At 38.1% G+C, this 12,934-nt stretch overlaps 2 protein-coding genes across 2 annotated transcripts; one reads left to right on the top strand and one right to left on the bottom strand.

The window, feature by feature from the left end:
* The first annotated feature begins 5,353 nt into the window (after positions 1–5,353).
* LOC122011386 (stem-specific protein TSJT1-like) lies at positions 5,354–6,667 on the top strand. Its single transcript, XM_042567777.1, has 4 exons — positions 5,354–5,641; positions 5,740–5,983; positions 6,057–6,177; positions 6,276–6,667. Exons 1-4 carry the CDS (start codon positions 5,415–5,417, stop codon positions 6,467–6,469), a joined length of 786 nt encoding a protein of 261 aa, XP_042423711.1. The 5' UTR covers positions 5,354–5,414; the 3' UTR covers positions 6,470–6,667.
* A 325-nt stretch (positions 6,668–6,992) lies between these two features.
* On the bottom strand, positions 6,993–12,873 carry LOC122038041 (E3 ubiquitin-protein ligase HAKAI homolog). The gene is made up of 3 exons (XM_042597595.1): positions 12,525–12,873; positions 9,121–9,179; positions 6,993–8,287 (listed from the first exon to the last, which is right to left on the bottom strand). The coding sequence occupies exons 1-3, from the start codon at positions 12,789–12,791 to the stop codon at positions 7,192–7,194; spliced, it is 1,422 nt and encodes a 473-aa protein (XP_042453529.1). The 5' UTR covers positions 12,792–12,873; the 3' UTR covers positions 6,993–7,191.
* Positions 12,874–12,934: the final 61 nt, after the last annotated feature.

Raw genomic sequence — 12,934 nt, 5'->3', positions numbered from 1 at the left:
ATTGCAATTAATTCATTCAGATATTTTTGGTCCAATGAATATGAATACTAGAAATGAAAGTTCTTATTTCATTATATTTATTGATGATTTTACACATTTTGGTAATGTGTATTTGATTTCTCACAAATTTGAGGCATTAGATTGCTTCAATCGTTACTTGAACGAAGTTGAGAATCAATTATAACATAAGGTTAAAACCTTGTGCACTGACCGTGGATGTGAATATTTGTTTAATCAGTTCAAGACAATATATAATGAAAAAGGGATTATACGACAACTCACTTTCCCTAGAACTCCACAGTAAAATGAGGTTATTGAAAGAAGAAATCGAACTCTTCTAGATATGATTAGGTCTATGATGACTCACGCTAATTTGCCAATTTCCTATTGGGGAGATGCGTTATTTGCTGCAACCTATATACTTAACTGAGTGCCTTCTAAATATGTTCCATCCATTCCATATGAATGTTGGATAGGTAGAAAATTAGTTTTGAGTAATCTGAGACCTTGGGGCCGGGGTCAACTGCTATGTCCATGATAAGACTTACAAATATAGAAAATTAGGATCCAGAAGTAAGAAGTATATCTTTATAAGATATTCTGAGACTTCTTGGAGTTATGTCTTCATTGGTGAGCAACAAGATGAAACTATCTCTTAAATGGAGCCAAGATATGCAACTTTTCTATAAATTGAGTTCCCAACACGAGGAATAGTTGATAAGATGATTCCTCTATTTGCAATAGAAGAGGAGGATAATGTTTCTTTATCAAAAAATTAAATATCACGAGAGATGTCTGAATCTAGTCAACCTAGTGGGAGTGATTTACCAATGAATAAGTTAGTTTCTCAACAGTTGAACGTACAAAGAAGTAGTCATCAGATTATTCCTCAGAGAAGGTTTGACATTTAGAATGAGGCATTGATGATTCTCCTAGTTGACGATGAGAAACCTCGAACGATTGAGGAAGTTTTGAGATAATTAGTTAGAGAAGAATGGAAAATTATAATGGATGAGGAAATGAAATCTATGAGAAAGAATCAGGTTTGGGATTTAATTGATCTTCCTCCAGGCCGAATGACTATTGGGAATAAGTGGATTCTCAAAATTAAGAAGAAAGCAGATGAATTGATTAATCGATACAAAGCTCGATTAGTTGCAAAAGGATATACCCAAACAAAGAGTATTGATTTTGAAGAGATATTCTCCCCAATTGTAAAGTTTGTGTCAATACGTGTCATCCTATCTTTAGTAGCATAATTTGACATGGAATTACATCTGATGGATGTAAAAATGGACTTCCTTAGTGATAATCTTAACGAAGAAATCTATATGGCACAACCAGAATGTTACATTGCTAAAGGCCATGAGAATAGAATATGCAAACTTAAGAAGTCTATATATGGGCTAAAACAAGAGTCAAGACAAAGGAACATAACATTTAATGAAATTATTTTATCTTATGATTTCAAAATGATTAATGAGCTAGGATCATTGTATTTATCTAATAAAGGAAAAAAGGAAAGTTTATCAACTTATCATTATATGTTAATAGATGGAAGTGACATAAAGTGTGTGATAGAAGTCAAATCGTGGCTTTCATCACACCTTGATATAATAGATATGGGAGAAGCTATGTACATTTTAGGAGTGAAGATCATTAGAGATCGATCAAAAAGGCTTTTGGGTCTGTCTCAAGAGGCTTATATCACTAAGATACTACAACACTTCAATATTTTAGATTTCAACATTGAACAAATACCTGCAGCCAAATGTACTATTCTGAATAAAAGTATATATCCCAAGACCCTTGAAGAAATAGCCAAAATGAAGAAAATATAATATGCTGATACTATTGGTAGTTTAATGTACATTATGTTATGTATTCATCCTGATATAAGTTATGTTGTTGACTTAGTTAGTCGTTTCCAGTCAAACCTAGAATCGAGACACTGAAAGCAGTGAAGAGGATATTTAGATATCTTTAAGGGACATCATATTATTTTCTCTGTTTCTAAGAATCAGATATGAGCTTGAGTGGCTACACAAATGTAGATTGTGTGGGAGAACTTAATGATAGAAAATCCACATCTGGCTATATACCTTCTTACTAAATGGTGGCGTCATCTCATAGAATAATAAGAAATATGCTTGTGTAGTGTTGTCGACAATTTGAATCGTCAATTTGGGTTGGGCCCGTCGGGTTGGCCCGCCCCGTCAAATAATTTAAGCGGGTTGGGTTGACATTTTATCAACCCAAGTTCGTCGTGGGCCGACCCGCCTAGGCCCGCGATCCGCGCGGGTCGGCTCGCTCGGGCTTGGGTTAGCCCGCAGGTTGAAAAACACATATAAACTAAGTTTTAGGCCAATTTATTATCTTTCTTTGTTATAATTTTGAAATAAAAATAGTACATTTTATCCAACATAAGTACTCGTTTGTGTTCATTTATATTTAAAATACATGTTTATGTATACATTTAATTGTAAAAAACTTTTTCGAAGTAAAATGTTGAAGATATAAATTTTTTTAATTTTTTTTAAAAATTTTTGATAGGCCCGCGGGTTGGCCGGCCAAACCCGCAACTCGCCTTAAAATGGGTTAGCTTGGAAATTTTTCAACCCGCCAAGTTGGCGGGTTGGCCCACCCCGCCCCGCCAAATGGTTAGCCCGCCACTGGCCAACCCGCCCCGCCACGGGTTGGCCCGTCTGACAGCTCTATCGACAATGAAAGCTAAGTTTATGGCTTGTGCAATGGTTATGCAAGAGACTGCCTGGTTAAGAAGGTTCATGAAGTATCTGAAAATTACAGAGAACAGTGGAAGTCTTGTTATAGTGTAATGTGGCAGTCAAGTTGCTATAGCTTTTTCCAAAGATCTTAAATATCACAGCAAAGGCAAGCAAATATAAATTAAGTATAATTTTATAAGTTATATTGTTGACAAGAAAAAAATAGTTCTTGAGTATATCCCTACACGTAATATGCTTATAGATCTTTTTATTAAGTCATTAACTAAAGAGTCATTTCAAGGACATGTGAAGTGGTTGAGACTTCAAAGAATATAACATCTTGTAAAAGACAATTAGATATATGAAAAATACCATAATCTATTCAGTGTATGTCTATGTTACATTTGAATAAAGTTTCGATAAATATGTTGGCAGGTTGAGATTTGTCCACACACATGAACAATCATCTCTATTTGTTAAGTATAAATAGAAGTAAGACTATTACTTATGAGTCAGCTTATATAGCTGTGAATAGAAACATACCTATAAGTTAATGTAACCTTGATAATTGCATCAAGATGAGATCATTTATGTAATAATTAGATTAAATAAACCCACCTTTTACTAAATCTGCTTAAGACAAGATTGAAATTCATATGTTGAATTTAGGATTAGACATTAGGTATATCTAGATCGAAATCTATACAATGTTAAATTTTAAGAAAAATATATGCTTTTTTTAGTAAAGAGAAAATCAACATATAGATCGAAATTTATACGATGTTAAGAAAAATGCGTCGTTAGCATCTTCTCCGAGTTATTCTCCTCCAAAAGATCACTATAAGTCTTTTGTTTAGTACAATAGAATAGATTAACATAATAGATCAACATAATAAAATCAAAATAATTACTTTTTAAATGATGCACTTGTATGTCGATTCCTTTGAATTATAAATTAGTTTTCAGATTAGTGGATTCTTTTCTGTTTATCCTAGACTTTATCATAAAAGAGATAAATTATAATATTGAATGACCTGTTAAGTGAAAGAAACTTATTTTTTAATAAAGTGATATTGTAATACTCAACTAGGTTAATAGTAGGAAATCATAATCCCACATAGATAGTTACATTAATATATTTTAAGATTAATTTTTAATAGATATAAAATATTTTATTAAATATCTAATCTCCCTCGGGTTTAGGACCACTAAGAGGATATCATATTTTTACTAGAAAATCATAACCATTGATGTATTAGACGTGGCAGCTTGAAAATTCTGAAGTCGTGTTGGGTCCCATCAATTTGAATATACAAAAAGATCAAAGCAATGACTTGTTTGATTACAGTGATTTGCATTCAATGGCGGAGCCAGCTCGGATAATTTACCTGGGCTGATCGTGGGAGGTGGGCTACAAGCGTCAACGACAACACCATCCTCCGGGCTATTTTTCGTTTCTCTGCCATTATTTTTACTTCTCCCATAGTAAATCTATGGCAAATCCTTTTGTCAAGGTTGAAGGTTACCCGGGCTACAGCCCGGGTAGCCTTCAACCTGGCTCCGCCCTTGTTTGCATTTGTATATAGATTTGTTTGAAATTTTGTTGAAATTTCTGGGATCGGTGGATTTTCGATGAACTTGTGCAATTTGAATTGTTGGTATTTGGGCCTGGTAAGTTAGAGCTCGAGAGTCAGGAGCTCGGGAGCGCTCAGAAATAAGTTTCGGAGTCGTGTAGTGCTCGGGACAGGATGAGGAGTCATACATGGCTTGAAAATTGAATTCAAATTTCATAAGGCATTCAGGAACAAGGTGCAAAATCATACTGTTACGAAGAGAACTAAAAAAACAAATGGGTGATTATTCAGAAAAAGATATGCTCGCTCTTATACAATAACCTTTTTCATTTCATTATTTTCTACTCTCAAAATCTCAGTTAAACATTGTAATAGTCTTATATGGACAAGACGGGTATCCTCTGACTATATGTTAATCTTGGATAAGAAACAAATCTTTCTACTTGATACGGAGAACGCAAGGAGTGCTCGACTATTAACATCCAAAAGACGAAGACATTTGTTAGTCTACTTGAGCTATAGATCGGAGGTCATTTTAAAATTTAGGAAAGAAATCATATATTTAAAAATTTCACTCAAAGTAATCTTAATTTTTAAATCAAATTCTTGATCAATCTAATATTTTTATATACCTATCTAGTTTTTATCATCCTAAGTAATCTGAATAAATTATAATTTCTGCTCAATCATTCCGACCCGACTCGCTAATACTTTCCCTAGTCGTCTCACGTGGCAGCGGACGGCACACGGGTTTGTCGGCTGCTACCTGTGGGCTCTGACGTGGCTTTCGGCTCCCTAGACGGATAAGCCAACCGGTTCCTTTAACGTGAACTAACCGCTCACCGCCTGTGCACGCGCCGCCCAGTTATTTATAGATCGTTACTTCCTGTTCATTATTCTGGACTCGTGTTTGAGATGGAAGGTAATCGTACCTTGGGTGTGCAGATCGCAGAATCAAGTCCAAAGAAGTAACGTCATTTATCATCTGCCTCTGTCCGCTACGGCCGCCATTCCCATGGCTCCCCGATATAGTTATAAATACCGACCCATCTCTGCTTATTTCGACTCATCGATCGCTCTAGTTTATTGACTACTGTAATCGACGAAGGCAAGGATGCTAGGGATTTTCCACACCGCCGTGGCCCAGGCCCCGGAGGAGCTCCACAGCCCGGCCGTGCCGCCGAGTCTCGGCGCCTCCCTCCGGCGGCCTAAGAACCAAGACGACATTCTAAAGGACTTCCATGCCGCCCACTCCGGCCACTCCTTCTCCGTCTCCTTCGCTGCTGGCGCCGCACTTTCCTTCGTTTCCATTCACTCCCCTCGCACCTCCTTCCGCCAGAGGTAGGTAAAAGAGTGACGTCGAACTTCTTTAGTGCAGTATTGTACGCACCTCGTTTGCTGGGTCAGCGTACCTGATAGCGTTCTTTGCGGTCTTGCAGGTTGTTCTGTGGCTTCGACGATGTGTACTGTACGTTCGCGGGGAGCCTACACAACCTGAGCTCGCTAATTCGGCAGTACGGCCTGTGCAGCAAGACCACCAACGACGCGTTGCTGGTAATCGAAGCCTATCGCACGCTGCGCGACCGCGGGCCTTACCCCGCGGACCAGGTCGTCAAGGACCTCAGTGGCTCCTTCGCCTTCATCGTCTACGACGACAAGGCCGGCTCCGTCTTTGCCGCTCTGGTACATTTCTAGAAATACATTCAGATATTCTGCTTTTGAGGTCTCATCTCATTCTGTTCTAACTCCGAAACAGAGCTCGGATGGAGGAGTTCCTCTATTTTGGGGCATTGCGGCTGATGGATCCGTGGTGATCTGCGATGACCTGGACGTCGTCAAGGCGAGCTGTGGGAAATCATATGCTCCATTTCCGACCGGTATTCTTCGAATTAAGTTGTTAAATCTACGCCAAACGCTGCTTGCTGTGGGAAATTAGCTTCAATCTTGGGCTCGGTTTTGTTGGGAAATGTTGCAGGGTGCATGTTCCACAGTGAGGGAGGGTTGAGGAGCTTCGAGCATCCGCTGAACAAGATGAAGGCAATGCCGAGGGTGGACAGCGAGGGGGTGATATGCGGGGCGAGCTTCAAGGTGGACACTTACTCCAGGATCAACTCCATGCCCAGGGTTGGAAGTGCTGCGGACTGGACTTCATGGCAAGGATCTTGCTGAAACACGCTTACAAACTCCTTTCTCGCTTTGTTGCCGATGTCCTTGCAAATTTCTATAATAAGCCCTTAATTTGGAAAAATCTCAGATCGGGCACTGTACCTTTTGGTCACAAATATTTAGAAACCTACTGTATATGACCATTTCATGATAAAAAGAATTGGTTTAATCTAAAAAAGACAAACTGTAGGTAAAGTAAATAGCTGATATTATCTATACCTTCTTCCACCCCGAGCATAATGCAAAGGGAGTCCCCTCAAGGCGGTACAATAGTTAAGATATAGGCTTATAGTATTCGAGTATACCTTTCTTCATATTTTACCATCTGTACTAATAATTAATAATCATTCGTGATTTATTTCTTCCGTGTTGAACTAGAGATGGATTGACGAAAACACCGGAGACGAATGAATCATCTTTTGTCACATAATACAAAGAAAGGGAGTGAAACAAATAAGAGATTATAATTGATTGAACAAACAGGAAAAATCATAGAGCTTAAGATAAGAAAAGGAATCAGCCGTAATTAACGCCACACAGAATTCACAACCAAGATTGCATTCCTTCTTAAACTTGACGCGCAGGAATTACGTTTTCTTCATTCGATAAGATGCTAAAATTGAACAAAATGACGAGTGGATTGCCAGAATTGATACCATAACATTTAACAATGGCAAAACCCTGATACAAGTTGTCTACATAATGCTGCATTGGCAAAACATCAGCTAACCATAGCCTTGGCCTTCCTGATTCACAGAACTAAAGCCAGAGAAATTCCCCATGTTGAGTTGTTGCGGCATCTGTAAAGGCAGTGGAGGTGGCGGTGGAAGTGACATTTGCAAGGATCCTGGTTGCTGAAGTTGAGCAAAGATACCCTTGCTGCTGTCATTATTAACAGATGAAACACCTTGGAACTTTGAGTCCTGGCCAATATGAGTTTGATTCAGCAGCCATCCACCAGAGATCTGATTGTTTCCATGTGCATCAGTTACATTCACGAATCCTTGTAGACTGCCTTGAGTTAGCATGAGTGAAGGATCCAGAGGTACAACCATCTGACCAGTAACCCAAGGCCGTTGAGCATTGCCTGCAAAAGTTGCGATCCCTGTTGGACCAGGTGAAAAACCCAGTACTGATCCTTGTGCAGGCCCTCCTGCCTGCAATTGTTCTGGGCGGAAAGCTTCATATGGTATGCCATAATATTGCTGAGAGCCATCCACCGAGACAGGATAACTAAATGCTGTTGGGGGAAGCATGGCCTGGTTAAGGTTCACAGGTAATTGATAGTTTGGCGGCATGGGTGGTTGCAAAGGATTCAATGAATGTTTGTCAGCAAGGGATTGATCCGAGACTTGCTGACTCTGAGAACCAGCCTGCGTCATGTAACCTTGAGGTTGATTCATCCACGCATTGGACTTATCAGAGCATTGAGGAAGGTTATTCTCAAACAGCATGGATGTTGGAGGCGCTGACATTATTGAGGAAGAATAATCGGTAGACTGGTGGTGTTGAGCAAGTTCTTCTCGATCATGTGGCTGCAAATTTGTACTGGATGAGAACCCTGGCTTGGGTGGGGCACGTGCAGTGGATGTCTCTTGCAGCAATGATTGTTTATGAGTGTCTGTCGATGAGGCTCTGGCCTCCTTCTCAGAGCCATCTTCTTTCTTGATATTAGATTGAACAAGATCATAATGAATTTCATGGATATGAGTCACAAAATCAGCTTGTTTAATGAAGGATTTGAAACAGTGAGGAGCAGCACATATAAATATACCCTCCATCATTTTTATGGACTGGATCTTCTGAATACGTTCATCACAGCTAAAAAACATAAGATAGCAAGAACATCAAACAAAATCATGTAAAAAATTCAAGGAATACTATAAATATATTATGCAACCAATGAAGCCAATCAAAGGGATTTTTTTCATTAATATTTTTTACTGTGAGAGATTTGTCTCATCTAGGCCAGAAATCCTTCCTATTTCCAAGTGAATGTCCAAAATCCAAAAACCAACGAGGATATGCCTGATACTGTATTAAAGATGGAGCAGTTGTATGTTCATATCTATCCAACAAGGGAAGTTCAAACTGCAGATAAAATTAACTGCAGAGAAACTTCAATACTAAAGCATGCTGTAAGAACAGGAAAATCTATCAAGCTGCAAGTTTTGTAGGCCCACCATTTCAGATTTTCAGTAAACTTGTATAGTTCAGGACATAACTTTGCTAAAAATATGAGCCATATTAATAGAATATTAGGCAAAACAAATATTTAGAGGCAATCATACTAATAAGCAAAATACATAAGGGTCAGGATCCAAAAGAACAATGAAAAGCCAGTTAAACTTTATTGCAAAGAAACCACGACAATAAACCAGTGACAATAAAATTCCAAAAGAAAATACTTCACATCGGAAACATTTACATAGATTAGGAAGCCATTCAGCTTTTTGATGCATGCCCACCACTGAGTGACTCGTCCAATAAAAAAAACTCGTTGAAACAGTGACAATAGTGAGGGAAAACAATCAAGCAGGTACAATCAAATCTCTAGTTAGATGCAAGAAAGATTTTAATACTGAAAAGACATAAACGACTCCAAGTATAGATGATTGGTGAAAAAAATACTGAGCAAAAACAAGAGTTCTTACAGGTAGCAGCTAGCATCACTTCTTGCACACGTCAAACAAAAAGCGTGTTCACATGGTGCCTGCATACATTTTAGAAGAATTACAAATGATACATATTAAACCAAATGACAAAATAGATGCACCTCAACCAAAAGCTAATCCGTTGGGTGCACACATCATAGTTAATGAAAACAATGAATGCAAGAGATAATGAATTACATCTATAACCATGAAGCCTACATCTAAAATTTGAATGGTCAAATTTCTGTCCGAAATATAATAGATTTATGCAGTGAAATGCACAACTCCAGATACTTGTTGGATGACAAGTACCAGAGAAATATTTGAATGTCAACAGTGAAAGCAGAAAATTTGACAAAAAAAGGCAGTGGCCAGCGCCAATTCCAGAATAATGTAAACCATCACACTACATAGATTCTTCACATACAAGATACAATGTTTGAGATTTCTAGAGGTTTCACCATTGAGTAGAGAATGACAACAAGGAAGGAACTTTTACAGTCCTAAAATCCATAAAACAATTGTTAATTTGCATACGTGCAAGAGATTATATGATAAGTAATTGATATTCATTTATCTGTATCCTTGGATTCACCTTGAGAACACAATACATCAAGTCGAGTGAATATATGTATGAAGCAAAAATGACAGTTTCACAAAATTTCTTGTGATTTGAAATTTGTAGAGAAATGGAAAGACGGATCAGTGATAACCATTTCAAACTAGTATGTTGGAATTCCAAAACTGCAGATGAAGGCATTATTCTAAAACGCAGCTTAGGTGCCTGCCTAGGCAATCACCTAGGCAATTTTGATAAGGAGTCACTTCTATTGGCTAGGCAATCCCAATTTGGTGTCCTTTTAAAAAGCTACATTGGAAACCCAAGCAGGTCTAGGGAAAAGTTGTTGGTTCATTCAACGTTAGTTATTTTATCTATATTTCGATATTGATATAGATAAAATAACTAACGTTTGTTATTAAAGTTGTTGGTTCATTCAACGTTATCTTAAAATTTGAAGCTATAATATAAATTATTAAAGTTTATATTTTTTTTGGGTTGCAATGTGAAATATTAAATGTGTTATTGTTGGGTGTTTAATATTTACTTATAAATTACGACTTATTTATTCGTAATTGTGAAATTGTTTTGTTTTGACTGTTATAGTTGTTACATATAATATATTATATTAGTGATTCTTAATTTAATATATTTCTCTTTTTTATTATAACATTCTAATGTTGACCACCTAAGCACTATGCAGTTGACCTACCACCTATCACTTGGAACTGCTTTTTAATCCCTTGAATGGAGGCCATGTATATTGAAATTTACTCATACGAAATGAAAGAACATGGCTAATCATGTTGCACAGAAAGATCAAGTCTTCCAACTAGTACTGATATGAGGGCCTGATTTGCAGATATGATTATGACTGCACAAAGAGCCATAGGCCAGAGTTCACATCGCCTACTCAAATAACCATGGACTGGTTGAGGCTTATGAAATGGTCACATACATGGGTGAACAAAATGGAGTTTAAGCAGAAAGCCTAAGTGGGTCACATCTCTTATTGGAACTAGTTGTGGCTCGCAAAGGAGACCAACATACAGAAGTAGTCACATTCGCGGAGATATTCAAACAAAAAAAGCATTAATTCTGAACTAAGACACAGGAGGATTTTTTTGCAGGAGGACCAAACTATCCTAAAGTTTGTAAAGAGCGCCTATCAATTTCCCATCCAAGCTAACACAGTTTCATTATGCCAATAGTGTGGATTATTTGATTTGATGTAATGTCGTATAATGCAGAGGCATCATCTAGTTACATTAATACATTGCGTTCAAGTTTACTCCAAAGAGCTTAATATATATCTCTCTTCCATCTTTGATCCTTCTTAGCTCCCACTAAAGGTCTCAAAAAGAAGAGGAATAAATCTAAACAGAAGTCAATGTGGCCGAGTCTTGAGTAATTTGATAATAGTAGCCCTTTGCACATGATCACGATCTTTGTATCAAGTGCATAAAGTAGAATTAGAGCACTTCAACCTAAGAATCATCTGAACTCAGATTGAGGCTTTGATGTGATAGTAATGATAATAAATTCACCTTATTGCAACAACACAACCTTGCTCATTCATTGGATGCTTAGGCACAGGTTGCACGATATATGTGCGGCTCCAATTGTATCACATTTAAGTGGCAACCACTCTTTCTTCCTTGAAAACACCTAACAACAGAAATGCACTCATGTTTATGAGATCTTAGTTTCTTACGACAATCTCAATCCTTCACTTCAATTTTTGCCTTTGTTCCCTCTTGGACCCCACTATAATGCAAGAGGAAGACAACAATATCAAATAATAGGGCAAAATTTAAAAGAGTGCATGCTACACCAATGTTGTAGCAGTTTTGACCAAGCTAGAGTAGTTTTGACCAAGTTGAAACGATTTTAACCATTTGGAGTAGTCTTGACCAGTATTGGTTCAGTTTTGACAATGTTGGACCTCTTTTGACTTACATTGGACTTGTTTTAACCAGTGTTGGACTGGTTTTGCATTGGACCTGTTTTGATGGGCATTGAGGCAGTTTTGACCAACGTTGAAATAATTTTGACCTGCATTGAAATAATTTTGACCTTTGTTGAAATAATTTTTACTGAGGTTGGATCAGTTTTGACTAAAATTACTCCAACAGTACTGATCAATCTGGTAAGGAAGAGTATGTCATTTTGGCATTTATTTAACAAGAGATGCCCTTTTATGATATTGAAAATAAGAGGCGCCCTTTTGATTTTTGCCCAATATATATACCTACAAGATAGGTCAAAGAGGAAACAGAGATGGAAAGGAAGGATTGAGGTCACATAAGACTTCCTACTTCAAAATTATGATTGCTTCAACAATCTGGTCATCCTTGCAAAGCATAGCTGACATGCCATTAGGACATGAAAATGTGTTCTTCCAGCCTTTTTGTGCAAAGAATATTTTGTCTATGTGATTGAGTCCTCTCATGAATCGAGATCAAATAGCAACCTAGTTGATACACATGATCTTTCTGCATGACATGCGGCACCGGATTCCACTATTGATCAAGAATAAATTACGCACAAGTCTGGGATCCACAACATAGTATCCTCTCTTCGTTCCAAAGGGACAAAATCTTTGTTTCCAATTTCAAATCTCAACATAATTTTGTGGACATTTCCACCCATGTGTTATTCAATGAATTCCTTCTCAGGAAAATCTAAGCTCGGTAAGTAAAAAATACCGAAATCAAGGACTTCTTTCGGTCATATTTAGAAGGCCACCAGAAAGAAATAATAGAATAGATAAACCTATCCTATTCGATTGATGCAACATTAAAACGAAAAAAAGAAAAAAGTAGAGGAAAGGGGGAAACCTCACCAAGCGGCCGTATATAGCGATGGGAAAATCGCAGCGGACGCAGAAGTGGACCCGATCACCGAGGTTTCTTCGGGAACGACGGCCAACCGTCCGAACGACGGCGGCAGAGGAGGTAACGGCGCCGACGCTCTTAGCCACCGGGAGATCAGCGATGACAAGGTGGTCGGGGCACGCCACCGTCACCGTATCAAACGCAGGAGGAGACTTGGCTACCGGCCCTCCCCCGCCGTCTGCCGACGGTCCTTTGCTCAGCCGGATCTGAAGCATATCCTCCTCCCCTTTCTCGTTCAGCCTTTTTCGGGTTTAGGTTTTGAGTTGGAGACCGTGTTCTGCCTATAAATAGGCACGTGAAGGAACGCGTAGCCTATGGAAGAACTGCGATCCAAATTAGAAAATAATAATTAAAAAAT

Source organism: Zingiber officinale, chromosome 1A (assembly GCF_018446385.1).
Source record: "Zingiber officinale cultivar Zhangliang chromosome 1A, Zo_v1.1, whole genome shotgun sequence".
Lineage (NCBI taxonomy): Eukaryota > Viridiplantae > Streptophyta > Magnoliopsida > Zingiberales > Zingiberaceae > Zingiber > Zingiber officinale.
Note: the sequence above shows the minus strand (reverse complement) of the source record. Positions and strands in the feature narration are given on the sequence as shown.